General features: G+C 45.0%; 2 protein-coding genes across 3 annotated transcripts in view; one reads left to right on the top strand and one right to left on the bottom strand.

Moving 5' to 3' along the window:
* Positions 1-13,080: 13,080 nt before the first annotated feature.
* LOC140494503 (uncharacterized) lies at positions 13,081-19,977 on the bottom strand. Of its 2 annotated transcripts, none has more exons than XM_072593754.1 (2): positions 19,826-19,977; positions 13,081-16,115 (listed from the first exon to the last, which is right to left on the bottom strand). In XM_072593754.1, the coding sequence occupies exon 2, from the start codon at positions 15,841-15,843 to the stop codon at positions 14,803-14,805; it is 1,041 nt and encodes a 346-aa protein (XP_072449855.1). In that variant the 5' UTR covers positions 15,844-16,115; positions 19,826-19,977; the 3' UTR covers positions 13,081-14,802. The 2 variants fall into 2 exon arrangements, with proteins under 2 accessions (XP_072449855.1, XP_072449856.1); XM_072593755.1 differs by lacking the exon at positions 19,826-19,977 and adding an exon at positions 19,443-19,798.
* LOC140494871 (tetraspanin-3-like) overlaps positions 17,115-21,825 on the top strand; it is a 29,734-nt gene continuing 25,023 nt past the window's right edge. Inside the window, exon 1 of the mRNA XM_072594546.1 lies at positions 17,115-17,149. Coding sequence (XP_072450647.1) covers positions 17,115-17,149 — 35 coding nt within the window. The remainder of the gene's footprint in view (positions 17,150-21,825) is intronic.

The raw sequence follows: 21,825 nt of genomic DNA, 5'->3' as shown, positions 1-21,825 counted from the left end.
GTCAATATTTTTATGTAGGTAGAGTTTCCAGTAGATAGGATAGTGAAGGTGGTGATTGGTATTCTTTCCTTTATTGGTCAGAGTATTGTGTACAGGAGTTAGGAGGTAATTTTGTGGTTGTACAGGATGTTGGTTAGGCCACTGTTGGAATATTGCATGCAATTCTGGTTTCCTTCCTATTGAAAAGAAATTGTGAACTTGAAAGAGTTCAGAAAAGATTTACAAGGATATTGCCAGGGTTGGAGGATTTGAGCTATAGGAAAGGGTTGAATAGGCTAGGGCTGTTTTCTCTGGAGCGTCAGAGGTTGAGGGGTGACCTTACAGAGGTTTATAAAATCATGAAGGGCATGGATATGATAAATAGACAATGTCTTTTCCCTGAAGAGGGGCAGTCTAGAACCAGACAGCATAGATTTAAGGTGAGTGGGGAAAGATATAAGAAACCTAAGGGGCAACCTTTTCTCACAGAGCGTAGTGCGTAAATGGAATGAGCTATCAGAGAAAGTGGTGGAGACTGGTACAATTGTAACATTTAAAAGGCATCTGGATGGTTATATGAATAGGAAGGGTTTGGAGGGATATGGGCCAGGTGCTGGCAAATGGGACTAGATTGGGTTGGAATATTTGGTCGAGTTGGACCGAAGGGTCCATTTCCATGCTGTACATCTCTATGACTCTAACCAATTTATTCAGATATATCATGAAACTTAAACCTGGGCCTCCTCGTATCACTGCACCATAAAAGCCCTTACAAACTAACATTTTTTATATATAATAGAGTACCAGAATTTAGACAAGCTTTGCGATTTCCTCTTTCAATATTTATTAACATTTTCTTCATTCCTACTTTCTAAGACAGAGCTTTAGACAATTTTTTGAACCCTCTTTGAAAATCCCTGTTAATACTGAATAAGTTAATAAAGGGACCATTTGCTGTCTACTTTTAAAAGAATGGCTACAACTCAGGAGGAGGCATCCAACTTAGAATCTGTGCTGGCTCTCTCCAAGAGCAATTCAATTAATAGAGTGTGTGTTGCTAGAAAACCACAGTAGGTCAAGTAGCATCTGAGGAGCAGGAAAATTGACATTTTGAGCATAAGCCCTTCATCAGGAAACCTGTACACCTTTCAAGTGAGGAGACCAAATTGGTACACACTCACCAAAGCCCTAAATAGCTGCAGTTTTATATTCCAATTACTTTGCAATAAATGACAATGTTCCTTTTGCCTCATTAATCACTTGCAATACCTGTACACCATGGTTTTGTAATTCATGTACCAAGACACCCACTTTCCCCTGTATATCAGAGCTCTGCAATCTGTCTTCATTTAAAAAGTATGCTGCTTTTCTATTCTTCCTGCTAAGGTGGACAAGTTCATATTTTTCAGTATTGTAGTCCACCTGCTAAATTTTTGCCCACTAACTTAACCTATCTAATTCCCTTTGCATACTCTTGATTTCTTTTGTGAATTTGGTACAATTGAGTTTCACATTAAGAGTCTGATTGTGTGATAACATCATAATGATGTTATCGGCCATTTTGGACAGGACCTAGGTAACACCTCCTTAATAAAGCTCCTGCTGCTTAAAACTTTGGCCTTCTGATCCTTTTTTGAAATGTAAGAAAAAGAAAATTGGTGTTGAGGACATAAACTGCTTCTCGATGACTCCACTGATTTGTCACATTAAAAAAAAAGTGGCCTTCACTATAGATCTCCGAGGAATTTCGATAAAAAGGAATCAGAAGATATCAGTGGTGCATCAAGGTAAGTACAGTCAGCAAGGAAAAAACATCATCCCAGGGAAGAGCTGAATAGAGCAGAAGTATACCACATATTCCACCCTGAAGGAACAATTTAAGGACAACCTACATGGAGAGAAATATTTTGAGCTTGGGCTGTAGTCTCAAAAACGAACAGGAAGCCTCAGAAATACCTTGCTTCTCACAGATAATACCAAGAGTCTTGTGGTATATTGATACATGGGTCCTTCCCATTTACAAAAACAGATGGTAAGTTTGGCACCCTGAGACACAAAAATACCCATAACTGCAACAGTAGAGGTCTCACCTGATTTCCCAAAGCCTGTCCACTATCCACCAGCCTTTACAAAAAAAATTAATTCATTCATTCATTCACAGGAGTTTGGTGTTGCTGGTTAGGCCAGCATTCCATTGCCCCTCCCTAAATGCCTAGACGACACAAGTGTAAATCACATTAGAGAGTTTGGAATCACATGGAGGCCAGACCAGGTAAGGACAGCCAATTTTCTTCCCAAGAAGGCATTAGTGAACCAGATAAACTTTTTCCCAGCAATGGATTCATGGTCATCATTAAATTCTTAATTCCAGATGTTCAGTGAATTCACCATCTGCCATGGCGTGATTCAAACTTGGGTCCTCAGAATATGACCCAGATCTCTGAACTAATTACAGTAGACCATCACCTGTCTGTTCAGGGCCAAATGAAATGTATGGCAGGTTAAGTGAGCCAAGGGAAAAAATAGCAGGAGGGTTTGCAAAAATTTCCAATTCCTTTCTGGCCTTTGGAGAAATACCACAACACTGGAGGACATCCAATGTGGTATCATCATTCAAGAAGGGAGCAAGGAAAAAAAACAGTAAATTACAGGCCAGCCTAACCTTGGTGGTGGGAAATTACTGGAAACAATTCTGAAGGATCAATCTGCATTTGGAGAGGTAGGGAGGGAAGCAGGGATTAACCAAGAACAATCAGCATAGCTTTGTTAAGGGAAGGTCATGTTTGGCGAACTAGATTGAACTTTTTGAAGAGGTGATCAGGTGCATAGATGAGGGCAATGCTTTTGATGATGTCTACTTGGACCTCAGTGGGGCTTTTGATAAGGTCCCGCATGGGAGACTTATAGCAAAGGTAAGAGCTCATAGTATCCAAGGAAATTTTGAAAATTAGATCCACATTTGGCTAAGTGGCAAGAAGCAGAGGGTGATGGTTGAGGGGCATTTTGCTGACTGGAAGTCTGTACGCCATTGGTTAATCACAGAAGTCAGTGTTGAGGTCCTTGCTGTTCATTAAATTATTTAGACTTGAATGTAGGATGGTTGATCAGTAAGTTTGCAGATGATATAAAAATTGGTGGGGTGGTAAATAGTGAGGATAGGATTGCAGGAGAAATACAGATAGGCTTTTCACAGAGACTGATCAGGAATTCAATCCAGATAAATGTGAGGTGATGCACATGGGCATGATGAACACTCCTGAGAAGCACCAAGGATCAGAGAGATGTGCTTGATCACTGGTCCCTTAAGGTACCAGGAGAGGTGAATAAATTGGTTAAGGTATACATGCCTTGTCTTTATTAGTTGAGGCATAGAGGTTAAGAGTAGGGAGGTTATGCTGGAACTGTATATAGCATTGGTTAAGCCTCAGCTAAGGTATTGCATGCAGTTCTGGAATCCACTTTATAGGAAAGATAGATGTATAGAAGGGTGCCCTGTAGATTTATCAACTACCTGAGCTGGAGAGTTTTAGAGATTGGACAGACTGGGGTTGTTTTCCTTCGAGCAGAGGAGATTGACAGGGGACATGATTGAGATATATAACATTATGGGGAGCATAGATTGTGCCTCCTTCCTGTCCACACTGTCTGAGACAGCGATCACAATTCTGCCAGGTTTACTTTAGTTTAGAGGAGATAGTTAGGGGGACAGATAGGAGGTTCTGTGGGGACGATAGAGACTCACTGTTGGTGTGTTGCCTCCCAGGTGACAGGGTCTGTGATGTATCTGATCGTGTTTTTGGGATCCTCCGGGGGGAGGAAGAGCAGCCCCAAGTCGTGGTCCACATTGGCACCAACCACATAGGTCAGAAGAGAGATGGGGACTTGAGGCAGAAATTCAGGGAACTAGGATGGAAGCTTAGAGCTAGGACAAACAGAGTTGTTTTCTCTGGTTTGCTGCCCATGCCACATGCTAGTGAGGTGAGGAATAGGGAGAGAAAGGAGTTGAACATGTGGCTACAGGGATGGTGCAGGAGGGAGGGTTTCGGGTTTTTGGATAATTGGGGCTCTTTCTGGGGTAGGTGGGACCTCTACAAGCAGTATGGTCTTCATTTAAACCAGAGGGATACCAATATTCTGGGTGGGAAATTCACTAAAGCTATTAAGATGGATTTAAACTGATACAGCAGGGGGATGGGAACCAAAATTGTAGGACAGGTACAGAAGAGGATGAGAGTAGGAAGTCCCAAAATCAAGTATTTGACACTGGCAAGCGAGAACCTGGATTGAAGTGTGTGTACTTCAACGTGAGGAGCATCCAAAATAAAGTGGGTGAACTGGCAGCATGGGTTGGTACCTGGGACTTCGATGTTGTGGCCGTTATGGAGACAGGACAGGGATGGCTGTTGCAGGTTCTGGGATTCAGATGTTTCAGTAAGAACAGAGAAGATGGTAAAAGAGGGGGAGGTGTGCCATTGTCGATCAGGGACAATACTACAGTTGTAGAAAGGATGTTTGGGGACTCTTAACTGAGGTAGTTTGGGCTGAGGTTAGAAACAGGAAAGGAGAAGTCACCATGCTGGGAGTTTTCTATAGGCCTCCAAATAGTCCCAGAGATGTTGAGGAAAAGATAGCAAAGATGATTCTCAATAGGAGTGAGAGAGGCAGGGTAATTGTCATGGGGGACTTCAACTATCCAAATATTGACTGGGATCACTACAGTACGAGTACTATGGATAGGTCAGTTTTTGTCCAGTGTGTGCAGGAGGGCTTCTTGACACAGTATGTAGACAGGCCTACAAGGGGCGAAGCCACTTTAGATTTAGTACTGGGCAACGAGCCTGGCCAGGTGTTAGATTTGGAAGTAGGTGAACACTTTGGAGACAGCGATCACAATTCTGTCAGGTTTACTTTAGTGATGGAAAGGGATAGCAAGAATTACAACTAGGGGAAGGGAAATTACAATGCATTTAGGAAGCATAGAATGGGGAAGGTAACTGCAGGGGATGAGTACGTTAAAAATGTGGAGCTTATTCAAGAAAAAGCTCCTGTGTCCTAGATACATATGTGCCTGTCAGGCAGGGAGGAAGATATAGAATGTGTGAGCTGTGGTTTACTGAGGAAGTGGAATCCCTGGTCAAAAACAAGAAGAAGGTTTATGTTAGAACAAAATGTGAAAACTCAGGGCACTTGAGGGTTACAAGGAAGTCAGGAAAGACCTAAAAAGAGAGCTCAGAAGAGCCAGGAGGAGACATGAGAAGTTGTTGGCGGATAGGATCAGGGTTAATCCTAAGGTATGTCAGGAATAAAAGAATGATGAGAGTTAAATTAGGGCCAATCAAGGATAATAGTGGGAAGTTGTGTGTGGAGTCAGAGGAGATAGGGGAAGCACTAAATAAATATTTTCTATTTTTTATAGAAAATGAAAATGTTGGCGAGGAAGATAGAGATACTTGCATCTAGACTAGAAGAGATTGAGGTTCACAAGGAAGAGGTATTAGAAATACTGCAGAATGTGAAAATAGACAAGTCCCCTGGGCCGGATGGGATCTATCCTAGGATCCTCTGTGAAGCAAGGGAAGAGATTGCCAAGCCTTTGGCATTGATCTTCAAATCATCATTGTTACAGGAATAGTGCCTGAAGACAAAGGTTGGCAAATGTGGTTCCCTTGTTCAAAAAGGGTAGTAGAGACAACCCTGGTAATTACAGACCAGTGAGTCTTGTCAGTTATTGGTAAAGTGTTGGAAAAGGTTATAAGAGGTAGGATATAGAAAAGAATAATCTGATCAGGGACAGTCAGCACAGTTTTGTGAAGGGTAGGTCGTGCCTAACTAATCTTATTGACTTTTTTGACAAAGTGACCAAACAGGTAGTTGAGAGTAAACTGGTTGATGTGGTGTATATGGATTTCAGCAAGATGTTTGATTAGGTTTCTCACAGTAGGTTATTATACAAAATGCGGAGGAATGGGATTGTGGGAAACATAGCAGTTTGGATCAGTAATTGGCTTGCTGAAAGAAAACAGAGGGTTGTAGTTGATGGAACATGTTCATCTTGGTGTCCAGTTACTAGCGGCGCACCGCAAGGGTCGGTGTTGGGTCCACTACTGTTCGTCATTTTTATAAATGACCTGGATGAGGGCTTAGAAGGGTGGGTTAGTAAATTTGCGGACGACACTAAGGTGAGTGGAGTTGTGGATAGTGACGAAGGATGTAGTAGGTTGCAAAGAGAAATAGATAGGATGCAGAACTGGGCTGAGAGGTGGCAAATGGAGTTTAATGTGGACAAGTGTGAGGTGATACACTTTGGACTGAGTAATCGGAATGCAAAGTACTAAGCTAATGGTAAGATTCTTGGGAGTGCAGATGAGCAGAGAGATTTCAGTGTCCATGTACACAGATCCCAGAAAGTTGCCACCCAGATTGACAGGGTTGTTAAGAAGGCATGCAGTGTTTTGGCCTTTATTAATAGAGCTATTGAGTTCCGGAACCAGGAGGTTATGCTGCAGCTGTACAAAGCTCTGGTTCGGCCACACTTGGAGTATTGTGTACAGTTCTGGTCACTGCATTAAAAGAAGGATGTGGAAGCGTTGGAAAGGGTGCAGAGGAGATTTACTGGGGAGTTGCCTGGAATGGAAGGAATGTCTTACGAGGAAAGGCTGAGGGCCTTGAGGCTGTTCTCGTTAGAGAGAAGAAGGTTGAGAGGTGACTTAATAGAGACATACAAGATAATCAGAGGGTTAGATAGGGTGGACAGGGAGAGCCTTTTTCCAAGTATGGGAATGGCAAACACGAGGGGACACAACTTTAAAGTAAGGAGAGATAGGTATAAGACAGATGTCAGAGGTAGTTTCTTTACTCAGAGAGTAGTAAGGGTATGGAATGCTTTGCCTGCAACGGTAGTAGATTCGCCAACTTTAAGTGCATTTAAGTCGTCATTGGACAGGCATATGGACGTACATGGAATAGTGTAGGTGGGATGGGCTTCAGATTAGTATGAAAGGGCGACGCAACAGCGAGGGCCGAAGGGCCTGTACTGTGCTGTAATGTTCTATGAGATTTGAGGATGAACATTTTCATTCAGAGGGTGTTGGGAATTTTCAGGTGATAAGAACATAAGAACTAGGAGCAGGAGTGAGCCATCTGGCCCTTCGAGCCTGCTCCACCATTCAATAAGATTATGGCTGATCTCTTCATGGACTCAGATCCACCCGTGCCCTCACCGTATCCCTTACCTCCTTTATTGTTCAAAAATAATTTCTTAGCTTTAAAAGTAACGTTAATTACTTTCTTGGACAAGGAATTCCATGGATTAACAACCCTCTGGGTGAAGAAGTTCCTTCTCAATTCAGTCCTAAATCTGCAGCTGCAACATAACCTCTCTGCTTTTAAACTCAATCTCTTTAGCAATGAAGGACAAAATTCCATTTGCCTTCCTAATTGTACCTGCAGAGCAACCCTCTGTGCTTCATACACAAGGACACCCAGGCTCCCTCTGCATAGCAGCATGCTGCAACTTTTAACCATTCAAGTAATAATCCTTTTTACTGTTACTCCTACCAAAAAGTATAATGTCACATTAAGTAACATTGTATTCCATCTGCCAGATCTTTGCCCACACACTCAAAGTATCTATGTTCCTCTGCAAAGTTTCACAGTCCCCTACACACTTTGCTCTGCCACTTATTTTAGTGTCATCTACAAACTTTGATACACTACACATAGTCCCCAACTCCAAATTATCTATATAAATTGTAAATAATTGTGGACCCAACACCAATCCCTGAGGCACACTGATTGCCAGCCAGAATAGCACTATTTTATCCTCACTCTTTGCTTCCTATTAGTCAACCAATCCTCTATCCATGCTAATACTCTACCCATAATGCCTTGCATCTGTATCTTATACAGCAGCCTTTTTAGCGGCACCTTGTCAAAGGGCTTTTGGAAATCTAGATACATCACATCCACTGGGTCCCTGTTGTCCACCTTGCTCATGATAACAGGAAGAAACCCTAAAAACTTAGGGTGTAGGTTTGCTCACTGAGCTGTAGGTTTGATATCCAGACGTTTCATTACCTGGCTAGGTAACATCATCAGTGGCGACCTCCAAGTGAAGTGAAGCTGTTGTCTCCTGCTTTCTATTTATATCTTTCTTCTGGATGGGGTTCCTGGGGTTTGTGGTGATGTCATTTCCTGTTCATTTTCTGAGGGGTTGATAGATGGTATCTAGATCTATGTGTTTGTTTATGGCATTGTGGTTGGAGTGCCAGGCTTCTAGGAATTCTCTGACATGTCTTTGCTTAGCCTGTCCCGGGATAGATGTGTTGTCCCAGTCGAAATGGTGTTTTTTTCATCCGTGTATAGGGCTACGAGGGAGAGAGGGTAGTGTCTTTTTGTGGCTAGCTGGTGTTCATGTATCCTGGTGGCTAACTTTCTTCCTGTTTGTCCTACGTAGTATTTGTGGCAGTCCTTGCATGGAATTTTATAGATAACGTTGGTTTTGTCCATGGGTTGTACTGGGTTTTTTAAGTTTGTTAATTTTTGTTTGAGAGTGTTGGCGGGTTTGTGTGCTACTAGGATTCCAACCACAACGCCATAAACAAACACACAGATCTAGATGCCATCTATCAAACCCTCAGAAAATGAACAGGAAATGACATCACCACAAACCCCAGGAACCCCATCCAGGAGAAAAATATAAATAGAAAGCAGGAGACAACAGCTTTGCTTCACTTGGAGGTCGCCACTGATGATGTTACCTAGCCAGGTAATGAAACGTCTGGATATCAAACCTACAGCTCAGCGAGCAAACCTACACCCTAAACCTCAACCTGAGCTACAAACCTTCACAAACCTTGCGAAAACCCTAAAAACATTTAAGGAGTATTTTGATGTGCACTTTTGATTGCAAAGATGTGGGCCAAGTGCTGAAAAATGGATTAAAAGAGTTAGTTGGTTTTGACTGGTGCAGATGCCACGGGCCCAAGGACCTTTTTCTGTGCTATAGATCTCCATGACTCTATAAGCTAACAAAATCAAAGCAGATCTCGCTATCCCTGTGTTCCTAAGTATTGTGAGAGGAGAAACATGTCACCTTCGGAGAAATAAAACAAAGAACTAGAGATAGAGTCACAGAATCATAGAAATATACAGCACAGTAACAGACCTTTCAGTCCAACTTGTCCATGCCGACTAGATATCCCAACCCAATCTAGTCCTACCTACCAGCACCCAGCCCATATCCCTCCAAACCCTTCCTATTCATATACCCATCCAGGTGCCTTTTAAATGTTGCAATTGTACCAGTCTCCACCACTTGCTCTGACAGCTCATTCCACATGCGCACCACCCTCTGCATGAAAAAGTTGCCCCATAGATCTCTGTTATATCCTCCCCCTCTCACCCAAAACCTGTGCCCTCTAGTTCTGGACTCCCTCACTTCAAGGAAAATACTTTGTCTATTTATCCTATCCATGTCCTCAAGATTTTACCTCTATAAAGGTCACCCCTCAGCCTCCGACACTCCAGAGAAAACAGGCCCAGCCTATTCAACCTCTCCCTATAGCTCAAATCCTCCAATGTTGGCAACATCCTTTGTAAATCTTTTCTGAACCCTTTCAAGTTTCACATCTTTCCAATAGGAGACCAGAATTACTCACAATATTCCAACAGTGGCCTAACCAATGTGCTGTACAGCCGCAACATGACCTCCCAACTCCTGTACTCAATACTCTGACCAATAAAGGAAAGTATACCAAACGCCTTCTTCACTATCCTATCTACCTGCGACTACTTTTAATGAGCTTTGAACCCGACTCCAAGGTCTCTTTATTCAGCAACACTCCCTCGGACCTTACCATTAAGTGCATAAGTCCTGCTAAGATTTGCTTTCCCAAAATGCAGCACCTCGCATTTATCTGAATTAAACTCCATCTGCCACTTCTCAGCCCATTGGCCCATCTGATCAAGATCCCATTGTAATCTGAGGTAACCTTCTTCGCTGCCCACTACACCTCCAATTTTGGTGTCATCTGCAAACTTATTAACTATACCTCTAATGCTTACTGCCAAATAATTTACTTAAATGACAAAAAGTAGGTGTTGGAGATCTAAAACACACAAATGCATAAAGTGCTCAGAAATTCAGCAGATCTTACAGTATCAGTGGAGATAGAAACAGTTAATTATTTGAGTTGCTGCCAGACCTGCTCAGTCTCTCCAGCAATTTCTGTTTTTGCTCCTGAGGAGTTCTGCTATAGCCAGAGAAGCCAGGTTCCAAAATTTATGAAGAAACAGTAAGAGCACAACAGAATCATTTATCAGCAGAATCATCGGTGACTTTTGAAAGGTTCAGGTTCCACAAACTTAAACAACATAATGGTGACTCTAACTCCTAACTTATGGCAATTTTAAAGAAATCAACAGATTTTGCAAATTCCAAGACAACTTCAATGTTGCTATCAGAAACAGACTGGTATGTGTTTTAAGATGTGAAACAATCCAGAAGAGATTACTGACAGAAAGGCACCTAGACTTAAAAGCACTGGAACTAGCATCTCACTGGAACTAGTATCTCACTGGAAATAGCATCTCACTGGAACTAGCATCTCACTGGAAGTAGCATCTCACTGGAAATAGCATCTCACTGGAACTAGCATCTCACTGGAAATAGCATCTCACTGGAAATAGCATCTCACTGGAAATAGTATCTCACTGGAAATAGTATCTCACTGGAACTAGCATCACAATGGAACTAGCAGCCAAGGAAGCTGAACAGCTAAGCTCCAGCATAGGGGTTCAAAAAATGGTGGCTGAGAGATAAGTACCAATGCAGATTCAAATTGCCATCAGTGTGGGAAAAGACAGTTCATGCAGCAGCTATTTATCTTATCTATGTCCTCAAGATTTTATAAACGTCTATAAAGGTACTGTATAAAGAATCACAGTGACAGGGACTCGGGTTTGATTCCAGCCTCGAGCGACTGTCTGTGTAGAGTTTGCACATTCTCCCCGTGTCTGCATGGGTTTCCTCCAGGTGTTCTGGTTTCGTCCCACAGTCCAAAGATGTGCAGGTTAGGTGAATTGACCATGCTAAACTGCCCATAGTGTCCAGGGATGTGTAGTTAGATGAATTAACCATGGAAAATACAGGGTTACAGGGATGGAATGAGTCTAGATGGGATACTCTACAGGGAGTCAGTGTGGACTTGTTGGGCCAAATGGCCTGTTTCGAAGAAGAATTCACAACTCTTAGCGTTGGTTTATTTGATTTATTTTGGTAAGCGTTCAGGGACAGAAGCATGTGATTATGAGTGAGGCAGGTAAGGCTACCCAGAGGGCAACAGCATAAGACCCTCAGCCTTGGCATTTGTTCAACAGGTTTGAGGTTGTTTCAGCTTCTCTGGATGACAGTGAGAGGTACAACAGCGATAGGTAACTGATGGTAGTAACATAGTACAGGATGCCACTCAGAGAAAGGATAAGAAAGAATGTAATGGTAGTAGGGACAGGTGGTATAATGTGGGGTGGAGAAGGGAGGGGGATGTTTTCCACAGCAAAAAAAATCCATCCAGATGGCTGTGTTACCTGCCCAGTACCAGGATTCAGGACATCAGCTTAGGCCAGACAGGAATTTGAAGTGGGAAGGGAACAATCATGGTCCACTAGGTATCTTCAGCGGAAGCAGAACAAAAGCATAGTCAAGACATAGACATCAAGAAGCAGTACATAAATAATCCCCACATGATTACCAGAGCCACATGTAAATTGGTACACAGCATTAGAGAGACAAATACCCAGCTAAAAGACAGGTGTGGGAGATGTGAGTCCCAATTCTTGGGGCACTAGCACCTCTGTTGGGGAAAGTGCAAACTGCACTGATGACTTGGTCTCCAGTTGAATCATGCTGGGCCTGGTGTTCTTGTCAATTACATAACTGGGAAAGTAGAGAAGATTTTAACCTGAGTAGTGGGGCAAGGATTTAACTTTGGGAAAATGTGGTGAATCAAATACAGTCAAGGCCATAGAGAAAGGTATTAATATGAAAAATAATAAACAAACTATGAGAAGAAAGGATAGAGTATGAATTTTGACCAACAGATAAAATTAGAATTTACATAAACAATACAAGGTCAAAACTAAAAGCCCTGTATCTGAATAAACATTGTATTTGAAACAAAATGGATGAACTGAGAGTAAAAATAACAATAAGTATGATCTGGCAGCCATTATATAGACATAGCTGTGAGATGACATGAATTGGAACAAGAATCTTGACAATTAGGAATGACAGGCTGGAGGAAGAAAAATGGAGGGGCGAGTCTGAGTTAATGATGGTTAGTACAATACAGAAGGAAAAGGTTTGGGGAGAAATGATAAAGGCAAGAAGTCACTTGTGAAAACAGCGTTACAGGACCCTAACAGTAACCATATAGTATGGTGGGGCATAAAGGAAGAAAAAGTGAGAATTTGTCAGAAAGGCATAGCAATAATTACAGGAGATTTTACTGTAGCTATCAATAAGAAAAGTCAGAGGAGCAAAGGTAGCCTGGATAGGTTCACACAGTATTTGCAGATTGCTTCTTAGAACACTATGTTCTGGAGCCAGTACTGGACATGGCATTGTATGGCGAGATAGAATTGATTCACCATTTCATCATAAAGGTGTCCCTCGGTAGCAGAGATCATAAAATGATTAAATTTTACATTGCTTGTGGGAGAGAAAAGTGGGTCTGAGACTTTTTAGAAGTTTAAATAAGGGAGGCACAGTGACTCAGTGGTTAGCACTGCTGCCTCACAGCGCCAGCCCTGGGTTCAATGTGGAGTTTGCACATTGTCCCCATGTCTGTGTGAGTTTCCTCCGGCTGCTCCAGTTTCCTCCCACAGTCCAAAGATGTGCAGGTTAGGTGTATTGGCCATGCTAAATTGCCCATTTGTCCAGAGATGTGTAGGCTAGATGGATTAGCCATACGATATGTAGGGTTACAGAATTAGGGTAAGAGTAGGGTCTGGGTGGGATGCTCTTCAGAGAGGTTGGTGTGAACTTGATGGCCTATTTTTGCATTGCAGAGATTGTATGATTCTATGAAGAATAATCTTGAGCACATGAAAGCAGAGCTGGCTAAAGTAAATTAGATTAAAAAGATACATCAGAAAAGATACAGTGGCAGACATTTAGGGGGAATTTCAAAAGATACAGAGTCAATACATTCTTACAAGTGAGAAAAATTCCAGGGACAGGCTTACCATCTAGACTAGAAATTAGCTAAAATGTTAAAGATAGTATCAAACTTTGCAGAAACAGATGTCAGAACATGGGACAGAGTTCAATAAAAGCAAGGAATGACCAAAAACTTTAATAAAGAGAAACAAAAAGTTAAGAGTAGGAGAGAAAGCTGGTCAGAAACGTAACAAAAGAATTTCTATAATTACATAAAGAGTTAACAAAGTGAGGTTGATTCTCATAGAAAGTGAAACTGGATAATTAGTAATGGAAAATAAGGAAATGGCAGCTAAATTGAGCACGTAATTTGTTCTGTCTTCACTATAGGGCAAAGAACAGTAGTATTGCAAACGCTTACACCCCTCATCTCCAACTACTGCAAAATGATTGCCCTCCATTTAATCAGACCAGGCACCCATTTACCTGACAGTTTGATTCTAGTACACAGACAAACTCATCCTGAAATAATCTGGAATAATCCAGAAATCTATCAATAACATTAAATGACAAAGACCCTGGTATCTTTTAAATTATTACTAAATAACCAAAATGTTCAAACTTTTAAAAAGCTCAACAGGTCACTTTAAGCAATTTTTTAAAAAATCATTAAACTCTGATACAAATAAAATTCAGAAAATAGCCATTGACAGCATCAGTTTATGTGATAAAGGGGTCAAGAAAAAATAGACTCATGCTGGCTGAAGGTTCAAGACAACTTGCCCAGGTGCCTATACCTAAGTAACAAGGGCAGATACCAACTACAGCACCCAAAGGAAAAGACCATTTCCTCCATTAAAACAAGACATTCGCTTAATGTGCTAACTGTCGAAATGTGCTTCCCTGTCAAGTTAATTATTTAAGTTCTTTGTCTCTTCACTGATAGCTTCTCCTTAGTGATGGAGTCAACAGCACATTCTCCCTTGCTCTTTCCAGTGTCATTACTATACTTTCTCAATCTCTAATTGCAGCATTTCCTACGAGGATGCCTTTTCTCCTGTGTTAAGCAAACAGCCTACATCCCTATTTAAATCTGTCTCAGCTCTCAGCATTTCCGAAAAATACAAGAGTTTAAATTCTAAATCTGTCTGCAAGTGTGAAGCAAAATCTCATCAGTTGTAGGTTAGTGGGCAAGGCCTCTGATTGGATGGCACTGACTGTAATTGAAAGCTGGGAGGGAAAAGACAACATCTTGTAAAACGATAAAGGAACAGCAGGTAAATTTCAGTGATAACTGTCAAAGTGTCTAAATGTTCTTATGAAACATGTTGGTTAAAATCTGATTTTGTGAGTGAATAGTTGGTAATTCACTTGATGAGAATAGATTCACACATAGCCAGTCACTAAAGGTCCCTTTCAACATCTTGCATCTTGGAAAATCTTTTGTCTATGGAAATATGGGGCATGCTGTAGAGATACAACCCACTTCCAGCAGTGGTTGCTAAAGCTAAATCCCAAAGAAAATCCAAATGCAATACATACACTCAGTGGTAAAATTTGTCCCAGTTCTAGGATTATTCAGATCAGCATAAACAGCCCCCAACTTCCAGATCCAACTTGGCTGAATCCTGGACATTATTAACAGCAGAATCCACTCAGTGTAGTTAAATGTGAACTCGTTGGTGTGTCAGCAGGTTAGATGAACGAGTGAATCCTTTTCCACACACAGAACATGTAAATGGTCTCTCTCCAGTGTGAACACGTTGGTGTGTAACCAGGTTGGATGAGCGAGTGAATCTTTTCCCACATACAGCACAGATGAATGGTTTCTCCCCAGTATGAACGTGCTGGTGTGCCAACAGGCTGGAGGAACGAGTGAATCTATTTCCACATACAGAGCAGGTGAACGGTTTCTCACCAGTATGAACACTCTGATGTGACAGCAGGTTGGATGACCGAGTGAATCCCTTCCCACAGACACAACAAACAAATGGCCTCTCCCCAGTGTGAACTCGCTGATGTGTCAGAAGACTGGAGGACTGGATAAATGCCTTCCCACACACAGAACAGATAAATGGCCTTTCTCCTTCATGAATACGATGGTGCGTCAGAAGGTGAGACGACCGAGTGAATCCCTTCCCACACAGTGAGCATATGAATGGCCGTTCCCCAGAGTGAACAAGCTGGTGTGTCAACAAATTGGAAGATTGAGTGAATCCCTTCCCACACACGGAACAGGTGAAAGGCATCTCCCCTGTGTGAATGCGCTGGTGTCTCAACAGATGGGATGAGCGTGTGAACTCCTTCCCACAAGTAGAGCAACTAAATGGCCTCTCCCCAGTGTGAACTCGCTGGTGTGTCTGCAAACTAGACGACCGAGTGAATTCTTCCCCACAGGTGGAGCAGCTGAAGGGTCTCTCCCCAGTGTGAACTCGCTGGTGTGCCAGCAGATTTGATGAACGAGAGAATCTCCTGCCACACGTGCAGCAGCTGAAGGGCCTCTCCCCACTGTGAACTCGCTGGTGGGCCAGCAAATTTGATGAACGAGAGAAATTCTTCCCACACATGGAGCATATGAACAGCCTTTCCCCTGCGTGCACACTCTGTTCTGCCAAGTGATCAGTTAGCTGACTAAACCTGTTCCCAACGCGAGTACACATAAATGTACGTTTCCTGTCTTCTGTAATAATGAGTTGATGAATCATCAATGATTTGTTTGTGAATTATTTAACAAACAAACACAGAGCATGCATACAGTTTCTTCCCCACCAGCTCTTTCAGCTGTGTAATTGGGTAAACTTCTTTCAGCAGTGCACTGGAGCGCTCTCTCTCATTGACCTTTACAGGTCACACTGATTGTTTCCTTCTATATTCCCAGGTCAATTATATTAATGTCCTGATAAGTAAAATTACTGTCAGATCTTGACATGATGTTTGATTTGAGCATCTTATCCGTAATTCCTCCATTTGTAATATCCTGTGAAAAAAAATGCACATTTTTTTTACTCTATGTGCCAAATAAAATCTCACAACAGGCACCACAAGTATCCACTCCATCAGTAGCAGCAGTGTGTACTATCTACAAGATGCAGTGCAGAAATTCGCCAAGGCTTCTTTGGCAACACCTTCTAAACCTACTAACACTTCCATCCAGAAGGACCAAGGCGGCAGATTAATGGGAACACCACCACCTTCCCAAGTTCCCCTTCCAGCCACTCACCATCCTAACTTGAAATATTTTGTCGTTCCTTCATTATAACTGAGTCAAAATCCTCTCTAATGGCATCGTGGGTCTACCTACAGCAAATGGACTGCAGCAGTTCAAGAAGGCAGCCCATCACCATCTTCTCCAGGGCAATTAGGTTTGGGCAATACATTCTGACCACAAGTGAATAAAAAAAATCTAGTTATTCCAGAACATTCTTGCCAATTCTATCAATTGAAGTTCAGTGCAGTCCTTACTAGCTTCCAAAGCTCAATAAATCTGTTGGACTAGAACCTGGTGTTGTGTAATTTTTAACTAAATTTATGAAGACAGAGTTGGAAGACAGAACTATATAGCATAGTTTCGAAATGTCTCCCATTTAAGACTGAAGTGAGGAAGAATTTCTTCTCTCAGAGGCTCTTCAGTGTTTGTAATTCTCTTTCCCAAATAGCAATGGAGCTGGGCCATTGAATACTGTACACTCAAAGGGGAGCTAGACTTTGATCAAAGAGTGAGTTAAGGATTAGGTGGACCATCAGGAAATTAGTGTTAAGGCTATACTCAGATCAGTGACAATCTTATTAAATGGCTCAGAAGGCTCCAAGATACAAATGACTTACTTCTGTTCCTATTTCTTATATACTTATTTTAAGGCAACCTAGATACTGCACATGAGTATGAGTACAAGTGTCACATAGAGGAAGAATGAGAATAAAAGCATCGAGTTCTGATAATCACAGAAGGTAGGTTTAGAAAAGCAATAGTAGGTGAATGAACATCAGGAATCCCTGGGGAACAGTTATCAGGTAAGATTCAAAATATCATTAAAGCAATGAACTGTCCAAACCTGAAAAGCAGGTTCTTCAAAATGACACATGACAGAATTCTGAGGCTCAATATGATGATCATGATCAATTAGAAGACACTGACTGGTCAGAAGGAGTTTTAGTCCAATGATGAGTGTGTTAGCCACATTAACTATGCTATGTTAGACAGTGACAGTATGTAGACCAGATTGGTTAAGTGTTCACTTTGTAATCAGGACTGTTCAACATACTGAGGTCACTAAGAAGTGGTAATTTCATGCAACATAGTTGAATTAATCAATTCTTATAATAGTACAGTACATACTCTGTCCCCATCATCCAGTTCTCAAATTGTGCTTGTAACCCCCTTCTCTCCATCAGAGTCCTCATCGCCCCACTACTGTCTTCCTTTGTCCTGCTCGTACTCTCCCCATCTTCTCTCCAACACCATCAACCTTTCTCCCTACACTGCCCCCATCATTGTTCCTCATTCTCCTTCACCGTCCCCCACTCTCCTTTACCATCCCCCACTCTCCTTTACTGTCCCCACCTTTCACTATTGTCCCCTCTCCTTCACTGACCCCCATTCCCATTATTGTTACCCGCTCCCCTTAACTCCCCATCATTGTCCCCCTTCCCTGTCACTGCCCCCTCCCCTTCCCCTTCACTGCCCCCTCCCCTTCCCCCTTCATTACCCCCTTCCCTTCACTGACCCCTCTCCTTTCCCCTTCACTACCCTCTTCCCTTCACTGCCCCCTCCCCCTCACTGCTCCCCTCCCATTCACTACCCCCTTCCCTATACTGCCCCCCTCCCCTTCATTACCCTCTTCCCTATACTGCCCCCTCCCCTCCCCCTTGACTACCCCCCTTCCCTTCACTGCCCTCCTTCCTCTTAGAGTGTGAGTAGTTGATAGAAAACAATGAGGCTGTCTGTACCTCATATTCTCACAGTGCTAGTGAATACAATACAGTCGATACAGGGCCAGGTGGTAGATTGAGGATTTATGACACACAGGACAGAACTATCACATCCAAAGGCCAATTGGCTTGGGTAGGAACTGTAGACACACAATGATCCAATGAATGATAAGATGCAACAATCATGGCTCACACAGGAAAAGCTGCTGGTCGCTTAAATATCGATTAACTGTTCAGGAGGATGGTCATGATAGGTGTCCATAGTCTGGCTGAAAGAATGAAAATAACATGAAATGTGATTCTTGTTAGAAAATGATCACATGCCACAGTTTCTAACCATGCGAGGGAGAGAATCTCTCAGTAGTTGTCTTGGAAGACATCAAATCATTAGCTGTAATAGACTACAAAATGAAAGATGAGCCAATTGCGACATAGATCTAGAAACAGCCATTATTGTAACAGTGACGTTTTGATGGCCATAATTAATATGATGCAAAGTAAACATACTGGATAGTGCGGCAATTTGGAATTGCCTCTGTGGATGGAACTAGATGGAATTAGGTTCAGGAGTTAACTCAAACTATCACAGCCTTGTTATAGAGATGGTTTTGTATAGGTAGGGTAGAATTTTTACAGCTAAAGGTGACACTCAGGGTTTTCAGCAGCTGGACCATCCAGATGTTTGAATGGTCTCTCAAAATTAGTAAGTATTCCTAAACATGCTTAGGTCTTTTCACCTCTCATTCAGGATCAAATGAGATAAATACCAGGTTTCCACAGAAAAAAAGAATCAATGTTGTTCCTCAAGTCGTCTGAAGAGAAATCAGCTATGGCCTGAATGATGGTTTCTCTGAAACTAGGCTGTTCCCAAAGGACAGGAGATCCCGCACAGATTTATTGGTTAGATTAGATTCCCTACAACGTGGAAACAGACCCTTCAACCCAACCAGTCCACACACCGACCCTCCGAAAAGTACTTGCGGAATGTTTCAGAGAACACCTCTGGGACACCCGAACCAACCAACCCAACCACCTTGTGGCTCAACACTTCAACTCCCCCTCCCACTCCACCAAGGACATGCAGGTCCTTGGACTCCTCCATCGCCAGACCATAGCAACATGACGGCTGGAGGAAGAGCGCCTCATCTTCCGCCTGGGTACCCTCCAACCACAAGGGATGAACTCAGATTTCTCCAGTTTCCTCATTTCCCCTCCCCCCACCTTGTCTCAGTCCCAGCCCTCGGACTCAGCACCACCTTCCCAACCAGCAATCTTCTTCCCGACCTCTCCGCCCCCACCCCACTCTGGCCTATCACCCTCACCTTGACCTCCTTCCACCTATCGCATGCCCCTCCCCCAAGTCCCTCCTCCCTACCTTTTATCTTAGCCTGCTGGACACACTTTCCTCATTCCTGAAGAAGGGCTGATGCCTGAAACGTCGATTCTCCTGTTCCTTGGATGCTGCCTGACCTGCTGCGCTTTTCCAGCAACACATTTTCAGCTTTGATCTCCAGCATCTGCAGTCCTCACTTTCTCCGAAAAGTAGCCCATTTACCCCTGACTAATACACCTAACACTACGGGCAATTTAGCATGGCCAATTCACCTGACCTGCACATCTTTGGACTGATTATTTTAGAGAATAGCCAAGGTGTCATGTTCAGCCGACACTGCCCCTTTAACCAGAGACCGGCAGCTCCGTGACCCTTTAAGAGGACGCCCATCCCCCACCCCCCAACCAACAAAACACTCCACTCACAAAATTCAATGGGCTTCCTCCGAGTCAGAACGTACTAAATAATAAACAAGAAGCTGATCGCTAACTGAAGCTTTTATAACGGTGCGAGTCGAAATCCGCTCCAGCAACAGCCAAACACCAACGGACACGCTGCTCGCGCTCCCGCTCAAACAAAAGGGGCATTCGCCGCCCCCCCCCCCCACAGACTCCGCCCCCACAGACACGCCCACCACCCCCCAGACCCACCCCACTCTTCCCCCTCCCTTACCCCTACCCCCCTCCCCAATCCCCCTCCCCCTCTCCTCCCCTAACCCCTTCCCCAATCCCGCTCCCCGTATCCCCCTTCCCCACCCCCTCCCCAATCGCCCTCCCCTCCCCCTACCCCACCCCCTCCCCTTACCCTCCCCCTACCCCCCTCCCCTACCCCCCCACCCTCCCTCCAAACCCCCTACCCTCCCCTAACCCCCTTCCCTTTACCACCTCCCCTCCTCCTATCCCCCTCCCCTCCCCCTCCCCAATCCCCTATCCACCTCCCCAATCCCCTCCCCTCCCCCTAACCCCATCCCCATTCCCTCCCCTCACCCGCATACCCTCCCCTACCCCTACCCCTCACCCCACATCCCCTACCCCTACTCCTACCCTACCCCTCACCCCCACCCACCCCCACCCCCTCCCCTTACCCCCTCCTTTCCCCTCACCCCCCACCCCCTAACCTCACCCCCACCCCCTCACCCCCTTCGCCTCACCCCCACCCCCCTCCCTCACCCCTTCCCCCTCACCCCTTCCCCCCCCTCACCCCCTTCCCCTCACCCCTTCCCCCCACCCTCACCCCTTCCCCTCACCCTCACCCCTTCCCCTCCACCCCTTCCCCCCACCCTCACCCCTTCCCCTCACCCCTCACCCCCCACCCCCCACCCTCACCCCCACCCTCACCCCCCACCCCCATCTCCTCCCCTCATCTCCTCCCCTTCCCCTCATCTCCTCCCCTCACTCCCATCTCCTCCTCTCACGCCCTCCCCTCCTCCCCTCACCCCCATCTCCTCCCCTCACGCCCTCCCCTCCTCCCCTCACCCCCATCTCCTCCCCTCCCCCTCATCTCCTCCCCTTCCCCTCCTCTCCTCCCCTCACCCCCATCTCCTCCCCTCACTCCCATCTCCTCCTCTCACGCCCTCCCCTCCTCCCCTCACCCCCATCTCCTCCCCTCCCCCCCTCATCTCCTCCCCTTCCCCTCATCTCCTCCCCTCACCCCCATCTCCTCCCCTCACGCCCTCCTCCCTCACCCCACCCCCATCTCCTCCCCTCACGTCCTCCCCTCACCCCACCCCCATCTCCTCCCCTCACCCCCTCCCCTCACCCCCCATCTCCTCCTCTCACCCCCCTCCCATCACCCCCATCTCCTCCTCTCACCCCTCCCATCACCCCCTCCCCTCACCCCCATCTCCTCCTCTCACCCCCTCCCCCTCACCCCTCTCCCCTCACCCCCATCTCCTCCCTCACCCCCATCTCCTCCCCTCATCTCCCCTCACCCCTCTCCCTCCCCTCACCCCCTCCTCTCCTCCCCTCACCCCCATCTCCTCCCCTCACCCCTCCCCTCACCCCCATCTCCTCCCCTCACCCCCCTCTCCCTCCCCTCACCCCCATCCCTCCTCACCCCTCCTCACCTCACCCTCCCCTCCCCTCACCCTCCCTCACCCCTCATCCTCCTCCCCCCTCACCCCTCACCCCATCTCCTCCCCTCACCCCCATCCTCCCCTCCCATCTCCCTCCCCTCACCCCCATCTCCTCCCTCACCCCCATCCTCCTCCCCTCAGCCCCTCACCTCCCATCTCCTCCCCTCACCCCCCTCACCCCCTCTCCCTCCCCTCACCCCCTCCCCTCCCCTCACCCCCTCCCTCCCTCCCCTCACCCCCCTCCCCTCCCCTCACCCCCTCCCCTCCCCTCACCCCCATCTCCCTCCCCTCCTCACCCCATCTCCCTCCCCTCACCCCCATCTCCTCTCCCCTCACCCTCCTCACCCCATC

This window comes from Chiloscyllium punctatum, chromosome 24 (genome assembly GCF_047496795.1).
Source record: "Chiloscyllium punctatum isolate Juve2018m chromosome 24, sChiPun1.3, whole genome shotgun sequence".
Taxonomy (NCBI): Eukaryota; Metazoa; Chordata; class Chondrichthyes; order Orectolobiformes; family Hemiscylliidae; genus Chiloscyllium; species Chiloscyllium punctatum.
The sequence above is the reverse complement of the archived record's forward strand: the minus strand, read 5'-3'. Positions and strand labels throughout refer to the sequence as shown.